Raw genomic sequence first — 17,603 nt, forward strand, 5'->3', positions numbered from 1 at the left:
ATTTTTAAAGGAGATTCTAAATTCCAATTTTTACATCTATAAACTTAAAAAGTTTTGAGATATAGATACACTCATTTTAAAAAATCACCCCATTTTCACCCCCCCATTAATTGGATTTTCCACAAAAAGAAAAATATGTGTTTCTTTATTTTTTAAGGAGATCCCAAACACCAATTTTCAGGTCTGTAATATCTTCAGGTTCTGAAATATAAGTAGACTCATGAAATGCATTCGACCCGTTTTTCAACCTTTACCACCCTTCCTATTACGATTTTCCGAAAACAAAATATAAGTGTTTCTTTATTTTTAATGGAGATTCTAAATACCAATTTTTACATCTATAACCTTTAAATGTTTTGAGATATAGATACAGTCATTTTAAAATATTACCCCTTTTCACCCCCCTTAATTGGGTTTTCCAGAAAAACAAAAAATACGTGTTTCTTTATTTTTAAAAGAGATCCCAAACACCAATTTTCAGGTCTATAATATCTTCAGTTTCTGAGATATAAGTAGCCTCATTAAAGGCATTCAACCCATTTTCACCCCTTTTCACTCCTCCTATTGCGATTTTCCGAAAACAAAGAAATACGTGTTTCTTTATTTTTAATGAAGATTCTAAATACCAATTTTTACATCTGCAAACTTTAAAAGTTTGGAGATATAGAGTCACTCATTTTAAAAATTCATCCCCTTTTCACCCTCCCATTAATTGTATTTTACAAAAACAAAAAAATACGTGCTTCTTTATTTTTAAAAGAGATCAAAAGCACCAATTTTCAGGTCTGTAATATCTTCAGTTTCAGAGATATAAGTACCGGTATCCTAATTAAAGGCATTCAACCCATTTTCCCCCATATTCACCCTTTTTCATCCCTCATATTGGGATTTTCTGAAAACAAAAAAACGTGTTTCCTTATTTTTAAAGAAGATTCTAAATACCAACTTTTACATCTGTAAACTTTTAAAGTTTTGAGATATAGATACACTCATTTTAAAATTTCACCCCCATTTTCACCCCCTTACCGAAGGAATATCCAAAAATCCTCTCTTAGCGAGCACCTACATCATAACATGAATATATCCCCAAAATTTCATTTCTTTATGTCCAGTAGTTTTGGCTCGGCGATGATGAATCAGTCAGTCAGTCAGGACAAGCTATTATATATATATATATATATATATATATATATATATATATATAAATTTGGAGTTAGTCCAGCGCCTCTCTAGGAGGCGCTGGTTAGTCTCACTCTTGTCTGGATTCATACTCGCAAAGGTACCGTATGTTAGAAAATGAACAAGCAGATAAGTTGGCGAAGAGTGCTGCTCTCTCTTCCACACCTTCGATACAAGTTGCTGTTCCTGCGACAGATTTCTATCCTCTGCTTAAGCACAAAGTGTAACTGGCAAGATGAATGGCGTGACTCTGCAGCGTCTAAACGATCTTTCTACTATAATCTACAACCGATCATCCCGTCTAAACCTTGGTATGTACAAGCCACGTACACATGTCGTCATATTACCGATATAATCCGCCTTCGTTTTAATCATGCCTTAACCCCACAGTATAAACACAGATTCCATTTTATTTCAAATTCATTGTTCTTCTGTGGCGTATCTGATGCAGATGTGAATCATTTAATCTTCAAATGCCCTGTCTATAAATCAGTTCGTCGCCCCTTTTTCTCGCGCCTACTTAGTATTCGCTATCCTCTACCTACGAGTGTGACTTGTTTACTATATAAACCTACTCCCGATATCATCAATGCGATCAGGACATATTTGGACAATGCAAACATACAGTTGTAAGGTAATACTTCTGGCACCAATGGAGTTCTTTTCGTACTTTCTAATAATTTTCGTCAAGTGAGTTTAGGGTTGTTATATCCTATGTGTTGGTGCGTCTCTAAGGTTATGAGGTAAAAAATTCTGCTCCTCGGAAAGTAAGCCATGTAGAAACTTGACCCATGAGTCGGGATAGACATTGTCTGCACGTGTCAATATCTTTATGAGAACAATATATGACTATGTCGTCTGCGTATGCAAAAATACGAGCAGATTGGGTTACAATAAGTTCAAGGTCACTCATATATAAGGCAAATAATAAGCCACTAAGGATATCACCTTGAGGAACTCCGACGGATATTTGACGAATCATCGGAGAAGGACATATAGACTTAATAATTAAGTCCCGATATGTTAGCTAATTGCGTAAAATATGTAGAAAATGTGAAGGGGAGCCTTTCGGCGCAAGGATGTTCCATAACAAATGGAGGGGTACAGAATCAAATGCTCCTCTTATATCCACAAAAAGGGGCAAAAGTACCATCCTTGCGGGATTTAGCTAATAAAATATCGATGATGAACGTATTTATAGCATCTTGAGCACTACGGCCTTTGAAATAAGCATGCTGATATTTGGGCATTAGCGAGTAACACCCAAGAGCCCATATAAGCCTTTGGAGCAATATTTTTTTTTAAATTTATCAAGCATGAACCAAGAACTATGCCGCGAAAATTATTAGAGTCAGTAGGATGAAGTCGCGGTTTAGAATAGGAAGCAGAAAGAAGTCATTCCATGCTGGGGGGGGGGGGAATTGTAGTCTTCAAAATATCATTAAATAAGTTTAATAACACTGTTGTAGCAGGTAGGGGGAAGGCACGCAATATACCATATGAAATAGTCAGGACCAGGAGTTGACTTGTTCGTCAGGCGAAGGACCGTCTCCAATTCTTTACGCTCAATTGGTCGCAACACGCACAGCAAATTGTGGAGGAGAAAGCGACGGGGGGGGGATTCAAATCTGGCACTACATAATCAGGGTGACATTCATTTTCCAACCACTTTAAGTTATGCGGATGAGTTGTATATCGGTAAGGACCAGATTTAAAGGGGTGATGAATATCAAGTTACGTTGTGAGGATGTTAAGTGAGGTATGATAATGTAACTCACCGTCAGGAATAGACTCCAATTGGAGGATAATAAATGATGTAAACGATTTACGATTAAAATTACGTAAGGAACGAGTTCAGGTGGTGGAGGCAGGAAGAGAGGTGTCAATAACTGGCCGACCTATACCATACGTAATCAAAATAGGGTAATGGTCACTATTATGAGTGTCTGAGAATGTGCGCCATGTAGTTACAGAGGCTATTTAGGAGTGATATAATGATAAGTCCAATGTACTAGGAGGGGAACTAGGCGGTGTTAATCTAGTCGGAGACCTGTCATTGAGGATAACTAGGTCATGGGCTTGTGATACAAGAAGAGGGTGAGAACCTTGAGAAGTGTCAACACTACATCCCCATTCTGAATGATGTACTCGTATATTGAAATCATCAAGTAAGATGAGCCGTATCCTGCCGGCCCATAATAATAATTAGAGTATTATTTGACCCAATATGTAAAATTTATTCATAAAAGTTACAGTCTAACATGTTAAAGCATCGTATCCCGAGATAGTTGATACCGGATGTTGAGCAAGACAGTGAGTCGCTGGACATTGCTTCATATTTTCGTATGACCGTGAGAAAGGGTGGCGTAACCAAGCGTTGGCAAGGATCGACACGTGTATTAGATGCTGACCAAGCAAGATATTTCAGCCAATGGGAAATTAAGGACTTGGGAAACATGGAGGCTACACCGCGCCAAATCTTAATTACAGAATGACCAACGTGCTCAGTTGCTAAAGTCAGTTTCTGTCGGTAATCGGTTTTCCACAGTTTCAGAAGTCAGATATATTTGGAAAAGTAATATAAAAATTGGTAGAAGCGATTTGCTAGTGTTTGAGCTGTGTTTTTTAAATATATCACAATGAATATTGTGTCATTATATACGACGCATTTTCTGATTGGTGGTTGGTTCAGACACCCGGGAACCCCAGTATTGAAATGGCGTCACCGAAGCCTCCTCAGTAACCCAAGCTCTGGAGAGCGTCACTCTGTGTTAAATGCTTGGAGAGTGCGGAAGCGCAAACTCTGAATTGGTGATCGTGATTAACATCGTGTTATTCCAGTAACAGTAACTGGTTTTAAATGATATTTTAAATTGTGCAGTTGGAAGATTTTACTGTTCTTGAGTAATTGGAATAGTATATTTTGGCAGAGTTTACTTTCAATATATAAAGACGGTGCCTAGTGACCGATGTGTAGCAAGTGTAGTGGAGACGTGCTATTGTTTCACTATTTCGCGACGGGCGCGTTTCGCGAGGAACTTCCGTGGCGAACCGTGTGCTGCTTTTTAAAACTGTATTCTCACCCTTTAAGTGAAGTGTGTATTATATATGTATCAGTGTGTTTAGCTGATCTTGTAAAGAGAAAGGGTATTTCGGCTCGTAGCATTAAGCAGCGAAGATATTGTCAACCATAGTCTTCGGTGTTCCAGTGGATTATTTTCAAGCAAGATGATGGATATGCATGCACATGTTAATGTTGTGATTAACATGGAGTAAATCCCTCAATCAGCGGGGATGTAAGCTGCTATCCTGGTATCTCGAGAGTCGTCGGATGGAATTCAGTTAAGATGCATGTGTTATTTATGGCATGATATGTAAATTATGTTAAGGTACTAGGGCAGTGTAGATAGAATTTTTAACTTCATGTAAAGTAAGCCTGACGGCATGTGTTTGTTTTAATTTGTTACTATGTTAGATTCGGATACGAGAATAATGCATGTTTATTTTATTTTCATTTTGCTTTATGATTAGATGATTGGGAAAATGAGGGATTGATAGGATTAGTTGTTGTTTATTTACGCATGTTACTTAGTATAGGATATTCCGAGTTTTCCTTATATATATATATGCTAGAAGGGCTAGATTGACAGGTTAATATTTATACAACGTTCAATACGTATTAGTTCATTTCATTTCGGTTATTCAGAGAGACAGGTATAGATATTCTGCGTGACGCATGATTTTACGGAAGGTGACTGAAGGAGCTGCAGAACGTCGTTGTTAAAATATGATCTTTGAGTTAAGTTGGATTCTGTTTGCCTGATGGTCTGTAAATGACACGAACTGAGTCTCATAATGTGGAAGGCCAATGGGATTTATGAGAAATAATGAGATAAAGATTGCATGCTGAATTATAATGTATTGATGCAGGCTGATTGTATGCCTGACAAGAGAAAGAATATTGTGCAGATGTGTGTGCCTGCTAAGTGTCTTCTGAGTGTATATTGTGATCAGAATGGACAGTATAATTCCAGACTATTGAGTCTGATGATATTCAATGGTAAAAAGCATGCTAAGAAGGAATGAATATACGTGAGTTTCCGTGTAGCCGGCGAAAGGCGTTATCTCATGGCAAGCTGATTTCTGGCCTGTGTTTATCTAGGCGCGAATGAGTTGATACTTCCTTGTGACAGCCTCGGGAGACAGAATCCAAACTTTAGCATAGTGTTGAGGTCAACATTTTTTTCAGCTCGTATTCAACCCGGAAGTACATGACGGATGACCGCGCTGTTGAGCGCTGAAATGCAGCAGAAGGAGGCAATGTTGCCCATTGCTTTCTTCGTGATATCAAGGGTTATTTATATGTTTTTCCCTTACAGGATGATGTTTTACATTGTTATTTGTGATTGTATACCTTGTCTCGTTGTTTTAAAAGGGAACAGCCCGAGTGCTGAAGTACTGATGGTTTATCTAGTTCTGTCTAGATCTTTTGCAGTGAACCTTGATTCACATTAGAATCTGTGTAGCATTTAAGACTTTACTCGATATCCGATGTATTTAGATGTGTTTAGTTTGATTATTTAAATTGTTGTAAATATAGTATAGGATATGCCCCTAGTATTTTGCACAACTTACATAGCGTCCATTGCGTCTTAATTATTTTCCTTTTCGCCGTAACTTTTCTTTATAATGTAACTTTTATTTAACGGCTGTATTTCGGCGACTCTCGTTTTAACTTAAATTTGGAAACCGTATCGTTGTGATGCGATAGTGTGTAACTCCATACGGAAATGCCACATGTCAGTGTTTGCGTACACTTGTTGCCATACAATACAAACAATGGACTATAAGAAGAAGTTCAGTCTTGATGTATATAATGTTCTTTGTTCAACTCGATTTTTGATTTCAAATTTTGTATTATCATTCAAGTAACGTTTTAATTTCCATTTGTTTTCTATATATTGAGTTCATTTTGACATATTATTTTTTTCTTGATTTAATTGTTTTCTCGTAATATGATCGAGGATATTTATCAATAAATCTATCTTACCCCCTATGATTGTTTCTCATTCGTGTTAACCTCCATTTCCTGTCATTGATTGATATTTTAGAGTAGAACTTCGACTTTTTATCCTGACCCAACCGACAACCAATCCACACTCTGTCCAACCCCGAGTTAGTCGGATGTTCATACAGGAATGGAGGCATCGTCTTAGAGGGTATTTACCCTTGGATACGGTACAATAAGGAGTTTTTCAGCATCAGAAAAATGTTGGAAAAATGCATCCATTGAAAATGAGTGATATACATATATGTCCAGCGGGTAATAAATATTTACAATATATATTTCATTATATACATTACCTATGACACGTATGCGGAATGTGATACGAAATTGACATTAAAGTATATGGAATCACTGAATGTATGAACATAGCTATGCCACCATAACCGATACCATCATTGCGTTCAATATTAAAACCTTTAAGAGAGAAATCACTGAGAAAAACCAGTTTCCTGCAATGCTATTATTTCAGGACGTGTTTCTGCTAACAAAATTTTTAACTCATATGTCTTACCGATAATAGGTCTAGCATTCCACTGTAGTATTGGAAACCTCTAAGGTAAACACAGTATTTAAACTATCGCGGAGTTGGAATAGAGCATGCGTCACGTGGGGTTGGTTCTCTAATGATGTTGCAGTTGAATCAGTATGGGATGGATACTATTTTGCAAATGTGCCGTTTGTCTCTGTACATTGGTATTAACCATTGGATGTGGTACAGGGTACTGGTACTCAGCATGGCTTGACGTAGATGGAACGGGCGTCACAGGTGATGTAGATGGTTGTGATGGATATACGTGTGGATCCTTGGGCATAGCTGGTGGTATAATTATATTGAGATATCCAGACCTGTCATAACATAACCAGGCTGTAGAATGGGTGTAGGCTCTCTCATGATCACCTGAGTCAATTTTCGCTTCCTAGGTGTTTCCGCAGGCAAAGAGATATTTAGTGTAGGAAGGGGTGGGGATTGTTGAACATTATTAGTGACATTAAATTCCGGTGGCAGTATGCGTGAAGACGCCTCAGAAAAAGAAATGTTCTCCTGACACATGAGTTTTTAATTACTATTTGTTGTTTATGAGTTGGACATTCAGATTTATTTATTTATTTATTTATCGTATATGGAATCTATGTACACACATGCATATAGTTCAGGATTAATGTGCGTAGTCACAAGTCCGTACAATACTATAACTCTAGGTCTAGCATTTTGACCCAATCAACTGCTTCATCCGATGTCCGGTGAATGTCCATTAGCGTTCCTTTGAAAGGTCGAATTGGGCAGTCAGCAACAATGTGCTGGATTGACTGAGAAGAGACACCACAATCACAATCTGCAGAGTTAGTCCAACCCCATTTGCACAACAGATAACCACATCTGCCTTGTCCAGTTTTTATTCGATTGATGATTCTCCACTGTCGTCTTGGAAGATCAAATCCTTGTACTCGTTTGGAAGGATTCTCAGCTAGATGTTTGTTCACTACTGAAGACTGATCCCACTGGGCTTTCCATGAACTGTTAACATGAAAAGAGCTTCGTTCAAGGTCCATTGCTGTACGCCAGGGTGGTTTCCTTGATTTCAGTCGTTGATGTTCAGTGTGCGTAATATCTTGATGGATGGGTAGTTGGGGGTTCTGCTGAATGTTCTTCTACGTTGCTTCACGTCCGTCGGTTTAACCACTACACTGCCCTACACGTGTCCCCCGGGTGGTGCTAAGAAAGCAACAGTGATAAGATGAGACCGAACTGTCGGAAACGTCCTCTCGGTCAAAGAGCGAACAAGAAGGAGATGTGTGGTCCTTTTCAGGACCTTCAAGTTCGTAGAATTGGACCATCGCTGCGCATTTTTGACATTCAGATGATCCAGTTGGATGATCCTGTCGGCAATGTACGCATCGGCGGGAAAAATAAATGGATGCACTTGCAAATAGACTTGAAATATGGAAACATACTTTGGAAAAAATTGAGAACGAAACACAATTTTGATCGAGCCTCTAGGGACACAGGTGACTTCACCCAATTGAAAAGACTTGACTTTAAGTGTTGGACGATGTGACGCGGATCGTACATTTAAGATGACGGAGAATTTCATCGTCTGATAGAACTTTGTCAACTCCACGTATTATTCCTACTAGGGGCGGTGCATGGTATTGTTGCAGTGTTGCACAACTCCCAATGTCTTTACACGTCTTTTGTCCTCTTCTCTTCTAATGCTTTAGTTTAATAAAGCTAACATATATTCTAAAATCAACCATTTTTATCGTTCGCTGCACTAATGCTTCGTAACTGACCAATAAACGCCGCTGGCTTCGAATCAAACTCAGGGGGGGGGGTTGGTTTCCTACGGCAACTCCATAGCGGACAGCGCGGCGCAATGTACCTCAGCAGGGACGAGCCTAAGCCTATATAGCATCAGGTACCATGCTCGCCAGTATCGGTCTCAGGCTTTTGCACGAGAGTAGCAAGTCCCCTACCGAGAAACAGATCCAAATGTCCCCGTTAGATTGCGCCACTCTGCGGAGATCATTTCATTCCTACTTTCTCTCCTCTCGCAAAGATAGTATCATTTCCATTTTTTTAATTGACAATTTTTGCCTTACGTCGCACCGACGCTGATAGGTCTTACGGCGACGATGGAATATGAAAGGGCTAGGAGTCGGAAGCAAATACATTAGAGACTATACGCGACACTCTGCGAGATATCGAGGGACAGCGATTAGAGCTCTGTCTAGCGGAGTGACCTGAGAGTTACTGATTCTGTCATAAGAGCACGTGTATTTATTTGTGAAGTTTATGAGGTTATTTATGCGTTTGCATTAAGTTGACATAAGTAAATAGTAGCGTGTGTCATTTCTTTATATCTCCTGTCACTATGAGTGGAATGCTATGTGCTGCGTTTGGCTGCAATAACTATGAAGTGTAGAAGGCTTCGCGGTCTTTCTTCCGTTTCCCTCGTGACAAGAAAATGTAAGTAAATACTGTGTTTGCATATATATTCTTCCAGTTACAAATATATTTTTATAGAAGGCATACTTCCTAAACTTCTGACCTGTGCGACCCATATTTTAACTGGCTTAAAATACAATAAGCTTACTTTATTGTATTAGTGGAGCAGTTAACCTTCGATACCGATGTGTTGTTGTAAGTGTGACCTGTGGGTTTTGATTTAATTAAGGAAAATGCACATGCATATATGTGTGGCTGGTTGTGTTTCAAGTTAGCCCATTTGGAATGCCGTAATGCGTTGTCAAGCACTGAAGAAAATATGGGTGATTTAAGAAATGTGATGATTATGCAAATTTGCTTTACCCTAATGTAATGGAAAATATTGCTTATAGGGAAATTTTGAATGTTTTTGCGGATACATTTACAGATTTTCTTTCTGTTAGTAGGCTTCAAGTTAAAAGCTCTTAAATGTAAATTCATTGAATCATGTGTGTAAGGAATGTACCAATATTCTTTTTGACAAGTGTGCTAATGTGATGTACAATGTTTTTAAATTTAAAAAAAGACAAATCTAGCTGTGAAAGTTCAGGCAGGTATACTAAAGCTAAAAAAGTAATGCATAAATGAAAGATCAAGCCCTTTCACAGCAGTCCATTTCGCATCTTGACTATATGTCTAATTTCAGTCTTTAAATAATAACGTGTTAAATAATTCTAATTCTTCATTCATGTATCCAGAATTGCTTTAGCAACTTTGAAGTTAATATTTTAGCAATACTTTTTTTCTAGACGTAATTTATTTATCAATTATATACATTTCCATTGATATTTGAATTTAGCGCGAATTTTCAGGTCATGCCACTAGGAGCGCCACTTGCGAATTGTCTCCCATTTTAACTAGGCTAAATCCGGTAGTGTCGCGTATTGTGTCTACTGTAGGCTATTTGTCGGAAGGAAGCGACCGTGGCTTGAATTAAGGTAGAGCCACAGCATTTGCGTGCTGTGAAAAAAATGGGAATCCGCGGAAAACCATCTCCAGAGCTTCCGGCAGAGGTGTTCGACCCCACTATACCACGAATGCAAGCTCGCAACTACGTGACCCTAACCGGGCGGCCAACTTGCTGGGTAATTTATTTTCTACGCCATGCCAGACCACCCACAATATTACCAACATCTTAATTCAATGAAAAACAGGAGAGCAAATTTTCAATTCAAGTGAGGCAAGAGTAACTGTGCCAAGCTGAGTGGCTAGGACGGGTTGAGGCACTGGCCTTCTGACTCCAACGTGGCAGGTTCGATCCTGGCTCAGTCCGGTGATATTTGAGAGTGCTCAAAATACGTCAGCCTCGTTTCGGTAGATTTACTGGTATGTAAATGAACTCCTTTGGGACTACATTTCGGAACCTCGGCATCTCCGAAAACAGTAAAAAACTAGTTAGTGGGACGTAAAGCGAACAACATTATTATTAAGAGTAACTGTAGTTATAGTGTATAATTAGCCTCTTACTTCCTGGGTTGTATTTGCCAGATAATTCGGTTTTAGTAGGAATGTAGTTCATTAGGAACTTAACAATAAAAAATTCTGAAAAGACACAACTCTGTATCATCATTGGAGATTTCAATGCAAAAGTGGGTCAAAAGGAAATCGGAGACCCAGAGAACATTGGTACATATGGACTAGGCTATCGAGACGAAAGAGGAGAAAGACTGCTAGAATATCTCACAGCCGAAAATCTCTATTGCATGAATACTTTCTTTAAAAAGCCCATCCAACGAAAATGGACATGGAAGAGCCCCGATGGACAAACCAAGAATGAGATAGATTTTATCCTGACCAACAAGAAGAAATATTGTACAGATGTTACTGTTCTCAATAGATTTGATACAGGAAGCGACTATAGGCTAGTTCGAGCAACCTTTACATTTGACCTCAAACTTGAACGGTCCAAAATGACAAGGGGGTACACTTTTCCAAGAGTAGAGGACTTAGAAACACATCAATCATCATTTCAACAAGCTCTTACCAAAAAACTTAACCCAACAGAAGATTTGAAATACTTGGACGTGAACGAACTTAATGAGAAAATTACAGTCAGTATTCAAAATGCAGCAAAGGAGATCCCATTGAAGAAAACTAATAAGAAGAGCCGACTTTCACTCAATACCATGCAGCTCATTAAGGACAGGAAGACAATGGGCAGGGATACAGCAGAAAACAAAAATCTTAACAAGACCATTCGCAAGGAAATAAGAAAAGATCTAAGGAAATTTAATAATAACATGATCATGCAGACAATTGAAGAAAATAAAAACATGAAGATTTTAAAGAACAGCATGTCTACAGGAAGACCAAAAATTACAAAACTTAAGAACCAAAATGGAGAAATAGTCATAGATAGGCAAAAGATTACTGAAGTTATTAGAGATTTCTACTACAAGCTGTATACATCAACCATTAATAAACCATCCGGTGATGAACAACTAGCCCAGAATTATACACATGAAGTAACACCGGAAGTAACCACTGCTGAGATTGAAAATGCTCTTAAACAACTAAGGAATAAAAATCCCGTGGGGAGGATAAAATAACGAATGAAATGCTGAAATTAGGTGGAAGAGATCTGCTAGAAGCCGTGGGAATACTCATGAACAAGTGTATTAACTCTGGAAGAATACCAGAAAATTAGAAAAATGCTGAAGTGATACTTCTCTTCAAGAAAGGTGATAAGGAAAATTTAGAGAACTATCGTCCTGTGAGTTTGTTATCACACCTTTACAAGCTCCTGACTAAAATTGTAATCAACCGCCTCACAAGAGAACTGAATTTTTATCAACCTGCCGAGCAAGCGGGATTTCGTAAAGGTTTCTCAACTGTTGAACACATCCAGGCTATTCGTCTTCTTCTTGAGAAAACCACTGAGTACAACATCAAGATTCATCTGGCCTTCATTGATTATAAAAAAGCTTTTGACTCAGGGAGATCTGGGCAATCATGAAAACACTTCAAAATGCCATGATAAACTCAAGGTATATAAAGCTTTTGGAAAACATTTATGATCAAGCAACAATGGTAGTCAGAGTGGACGAAGACCTCATCACCAATAAAATTCCAGTTGGCAAAGGAGTTCGACAAGGTGACACAATCTCTCCAAAGCTGTTTACCCTTGCCTTGGAAGATGTATTCAAAAACCTTCATTGGGATAATAAAGGAATAAAAATAAACGGGTTATATTTGAACCACCTGCGTTTTGCCGATGACATTGTGCTCATAAGTGAAAATCTAGATGAGCTAGAAAGCATGATCCAAGAATTAAAAACTGCTTCTGCTAAGATTGGTTTGGAAATGAACATTAATAAAACGAAAATACTAAGCCCAGAGAGTCGACCACTTAAAATGGGAAACCAATATATAGAAGCTGTCGATGAGTACATTTATCTTGGACACAAGATAAAACTTGGAAAAGACAACCAACGTGCAGAAATTCCTCGCAGAATAGGTATGAGTTGGACTGCATTCCGAAAACTAAGATTCATCCTCACCAACAAGGATGTTCCAATTAACCTGAAGACCAAGGTTTATAATACGTGCGTGCTGCCAGTTACAACTTACGGTCTGGAAACGATGACTCTGACGAAGGAAAGTGCTCGCAAGCTTCAGCGAACACAACGAGCCATGGAGCGACAGATGCTAGGGATCAGCCTTAGGGATAAGATCCGTTCAGAGGACATCAGGAGAAGAACTAATGTAACAGACATCCTAGAGATAGTAGCAAGACTAAAATGGCAATGGGTAGGACACGTAGCTCGACAAGACTACAACAGGTGGACCTCTAGGATTGTTCACTGGAGACCATGGGGACACAAGAGAGGCATTGGAAGACCCCTGAAGAGATGGCTCGACGACATAAAGCTGTTGGCTGGAACACGCTGGTTCCAAGTGGCTCAAGACCGAAGACGATGGAAGCACATGGAAGAGGCCTATATCCAGCAGTGGATTGAAATAGGCTAGAAAAAAAGAAGAGAAGAAGAAGAAGAAGAAGAAGAAGAAGAAGAAGAAGAAGAAGAAGAAGAAGAAGAATGGAGACTCTTGTTATTTCTGTAAGCAATTCTTGATTAGACGACCATTTTGTTAAATTATGTGTTAAGTCTCCTGGACAGCTGAGTTAACACTTAACATTCGTTGAAGAAACCGGTACTTGAGTGGTAACATTCACGAAGACGCTCGACGCGCTATTATCATATTGGCGTGAAACCTTGAAATCTCGTCTGATCACAGCACCGCCGTCTCGATCCTCCTATACTGCCTGTTCTATGCCACTAGTTTAACACAGGAAGGCGCGACTACCAATATTTCTCCAAGTCGCCGTAAGAGTGCAGCAGTAGATGCACAATCTTCGCTATCAGTGTGGGTGTAGTACTGTGTTATTGGTGCATGAATGTGAGTGAAAACCTGAGTTATTTCGTACAATAAGTAAACGTGTCTGGTCACTTCCGTTCGTACAAGAGATATTTTGTATAGAACTGTTAAATGAATTAATCAGGTTATGCTTATAGACATTTCAAAAGTGATTTTAAGGTGTTGGTACTTGTTTCTTTCCGTTTGTGCAAGGTATGTTTTTCGCAGAACTAAAACTGTTCCCCGAAATATTCAATTGTTGTGTACCATTTTGCCAATCTCGGCAAGGTGGTTCGCAGCCAGAAAAGATAAGACTCAATGAAATACCGTCTAGAAGGGAATTAAGAGAAAAGCGGCTGTCGGCTTTATCCAGGCAAGGACCTAATAAAGGAAGTAATTGGATAGCTTCAGATTACGCTCGTATCTGTGCCTTTACACCTTATTTCAGAAGGTGATGGAGCCTCCGCGGCTCAGGCGGCAGCGCGCCGGCCTCTCAGAGGTGGGTTCTGTGGTTCAAACCCGATCACTCCATGTGAGATTTGTGCTGAACAAAGCGGAGGCGGGACAGGTTTTTCTCCGGATACTCCGGTTTTTCCTGTCATATTCATTCCAGGAACACTCTCGAATATCATTTCATTTCATCTGTCATTCATTAATCATTTCCCCGGAGGAGTGCGACAGGATTCGGTAGCCGGCACAATTCCTATCCTCGCTGCTAGATGGGGCTTCATTCATTCCATTCCTGACCCGGTCGAATGACAGAAGAGGCTGCGGATTTTTTTCATAAAGTGATTAAAGCCGTGGAGGATAGTGGATTCCTTGTGATAAGAATTGTGACGGACAATCACAAAACAAACGTATTCATGTTTAGACATTTTGGGCGACCTCAGATATCCAAACGATAATATTCCAACCAAACTAAAAACAGGAAATCGAATCCTAATTTGCCGGTACTAGGTTCGTGTTGTTGAAGAGAGGATGGATTGTGACATTTGTGTCAGCAACATCTCACTGCTTGGAGCTTCGACACCGCTAAATGGAACTGATTATGCATCAGGACAAAGGAGGAATTCGATACCCGAAACCTTATTTTGTTGCTCTGGTGAAGCATCTGCAGGAGTTCGTTTAAGCTGCTGTGCCCTATTGTCGAAGTCCTTCAGACGTACGAGCGTAATACGAGGACTTGCAACGTCTTCCCTTTCGGAATACCGGGTGAGTTGGCCGTGCGGTTAGGAGGGCGCAGCTGTGGGTTTTCATCTTGGAGATAGTGCGTTCGAACCCCACTGTCAGCAGCCCTGGTGATGGTTTTCCGTGGTACCCCATTTTCACACCAGGCAAATGCTCGGGCTGTACCTTAATTAAGGCCACGGCCGCTTCCTTCCAATTCCTAGGCCTTTTCTATCCCATCATCGCCGTAATACCTGTCCGTGTCGATGCGACGTAAAACAAATAGCAAAAAAAAAAAAAAAAAACCTTTCAGAATGTGTTTTGTTACAGTGTGAAGTCAAATAACATCAGCAAACTGTTAGTGATATTATCCTAACCAAGTTCGTAAGACCTCTGTTATTTGATATTGCGTTGGCAAGAACACAAAAAGTTCGGTACCACGCCAAGCCTTCGTCCAGGCAAATCTTTGAATTGTGCATGAAGAGGCCAACTGCGACTTCATACATGTAATATTGCCGATACTTAATATTATTGATGTAATTTACGAGCTTCAGTGAACATATGACCATACTGCATATTGTTTTGTAGGCTGTCGTCATTAGAATAAGTTTAGAACATTGTGCGTCTATGTCTGCCATCTAGCGGAGAAATGTTGTCGCAGCGTAGTCGCAAAAAGGCTCGCATAGAGCAGGCAGTATAGGAGAATCGAGACGGCGGTGGATCACAGCTACAGCGTGGGAAGTAACAGTTCTTATTTGTTATTTTTAGATAACAGTGAAATCACAGTTCGTGAAATATCGCCCATCACTACGTTGCGCTCAGTAGCAGTACAGTAGCGCTTTCTGGCGCTTGTCAATCTTGTCAGTTTTGAAGCCTCTGAAGCTTTTTGTCTGTGATACAGGATATTTCTACTTAATTTGTCACCGATACCTGGTGTATTTTCACTGCCTAGGAAGTTAATAAACGGCGTCAAGATTTGTCGTAAGAAAGGAGAAAAGGCCATGCCTATGGTAAGAATATTTAAGTTGAATAAATTACATTAATCCAGAAAGTGCCTTTCCTAACCTATGCCATCTTCATTGGATTTTATACATCCCTTATTATTCCTTTCTAGACACTACTTGAAGTGTTTCAGTAAGCTACCCTCTTGTGTAACTTAATATGTTAGAATGGCTCAACGGCCATCAGCACAAAAATCAGCGATCAAGTCAACATCTCCGACGAGCCCAACTTCACCAACTACAAAAAATGTTAAATTGGTGGCTCCTGAGAAGCAGGTAAAATTTGAACACACATTCAGTGATCGTAACAGCACAACATAGTCCATTTAAAAATACTCTTGTACGACCATATCCCACATTAGTATTTCTTCTTAGTGACATTTACATTACTGTTTAGTTGTCTTCATTTTTTGGCCTTGGCATGAGATTTTACTTACACTAGACCTCAGATTACTAATTTGAATCCACCCCATTGCTTATGAACATGCCATTAGTGTTAAGTCTTCCTATATACGTGTATAACCTAGAATGAAACTGTTGTCACTTCCTGTTTGTGTTTCATATAGGCTACTGTATGTCTTTTTCTTTCCCATAAATGTTTTGTGTGTTTCTTACTTTCTGGTGTTGCCTGTGTACTGTGTATTAGTCAATACAGACATTAATATACAATCTTCTTTTTTAAAATTTGGCATAGAATCACTCGAGCACAACGCCGTTGGAAGATATGTCTGCCGCTCGAGCAGTCAATCCCAGTAATCAGTGTTTGAAGGTATTTGTTCAGAGGGATTATAATGAAGGAACACTGGTGAAATTCCAGACACGCTTTCCAGCTGAGCTGGAAGATCGGGTAAGAGTTCACTAAAGCCTAGATTAAAAATTTCTTGTTGACAAAAGTTTAGTTCGCTGTATGATGTGCAATATATTGCAAACTGTACTTATTGTAGGGATGTGCATTACATGTTTTTATGAAATCTAATTTATATTTCATTGTTCAATATCATTTAATTTTGCCACACCATATCTCATTAATCTTGCTTAGTTGTTGCATTGAGGGTCATTATTCTCGTACAGATAGTGTTGTTGAACTTGGTAAAAAAAACAATAGATTTAATGTTAATACTATCTCTAAAGAGAGAGGGATGAATGTACATTTCCTAGTAGAAAGGAGGTCAACATGATAGTTGATGACTTGCTTTCAAGTAGGTAGGCGTGTAAATCACCTGGTGAGGGTGATGAACAGTGCATTGAGGACATAAAAGACTTGATGAGTTTGATTTGTATTACATATTACCAAAAGTTATGTCAATGGCTGGTGCATGATTACTAAGGATGGATTTGCTGATGTTGATTTCTTCATGTTCTTAAAATAAGAGAGAAATAATTTCTTATCTGAAAGGCAAAAGGGCGTATATCCATTTTTTGTGATTTTAGATAGTTTTGTGGTCAGTATAATGGTATAATCAAGTGAATTTATGGAATAAAGATGGTTTACAATTCTACTGTATTTATATAACGAGCAATTGGCAAAAACTTGCAGTCAATTACTGATTTCAACTTATAGTGTAAAATTAACAAATTGTAAATAAGCACGTTTGCTTCTCAGGTATGGATTTAAGCTTGGTAATTAGCCCAAGAAAACACACGCACAAAAGAACACACACACACACACACACACACACACACACACACACACACACAAGATCACAAGAAAATAGCAATTGCTTCTTAATCTTAACAGTGGAAAACTAAAGAAACTTCAATTTCAATAACAATATGCATAACACAGTCAGTAATTCCACCAAGGTCTTCGAATTTCATCTCATTGACCAGTATTTGTTTTTAAGGA

The 17,603-nt window shown here is 39.0% G+C and overlaps 1 protein-coding gene across 3 annotated transcripts in view; it reads left to right on the plus strand.

Moving 5' to 3' along the window:
- Positions 1 to 15,579: 15,579 nt before the first annotated feature.
- LOC136877141 (golgin subfamily A member 7) overlaps positions 15,580 to 17,603 on the plus strand; it is a 64,916-nt gene continuing 62,892 nt past the window's right edge. The window contains exons 1-2 of one of the 3 annotated variants that reach the window (XM_067150952.2): positions 15,580 to 15,766; positions 16,452 to 16,604. In XM_067150952.2, coding sequence (XP_067007053.1) covers positions 15,758 to 15,766; positions 16,452 to 16,604 — 162 coding nt within the window. In that variant the 5' untranslated portion in view covers positions 15,580 to 15,757. Of the gene's footprint in view, positions 15,767 to 15,961; positions 16,034 to 16,267; positions 16,330 to 16,451; positions 16,605 to 17,603 lie in introns of those variants that run through there. The other 2 variants (XM_067150953.2, XM_067150954.2) reach the window with 2 other exon arrangements.

This window comes from Anabrus simplex, chromosome 7, assembly GCF_040414725.1.
Source record: "Anabrus simplex isolate iqAnaSimp1 chromosome 7, ASM4041472v1, whole genome shotgun sequence".
In the NCBI taxonomy this organism is placed as follows: Eukaryota; Metazoa; Arthropoda; class Insecta; order Orthoptera; family Tettigoniidae; genus Anabrus; species Anabrus simplex.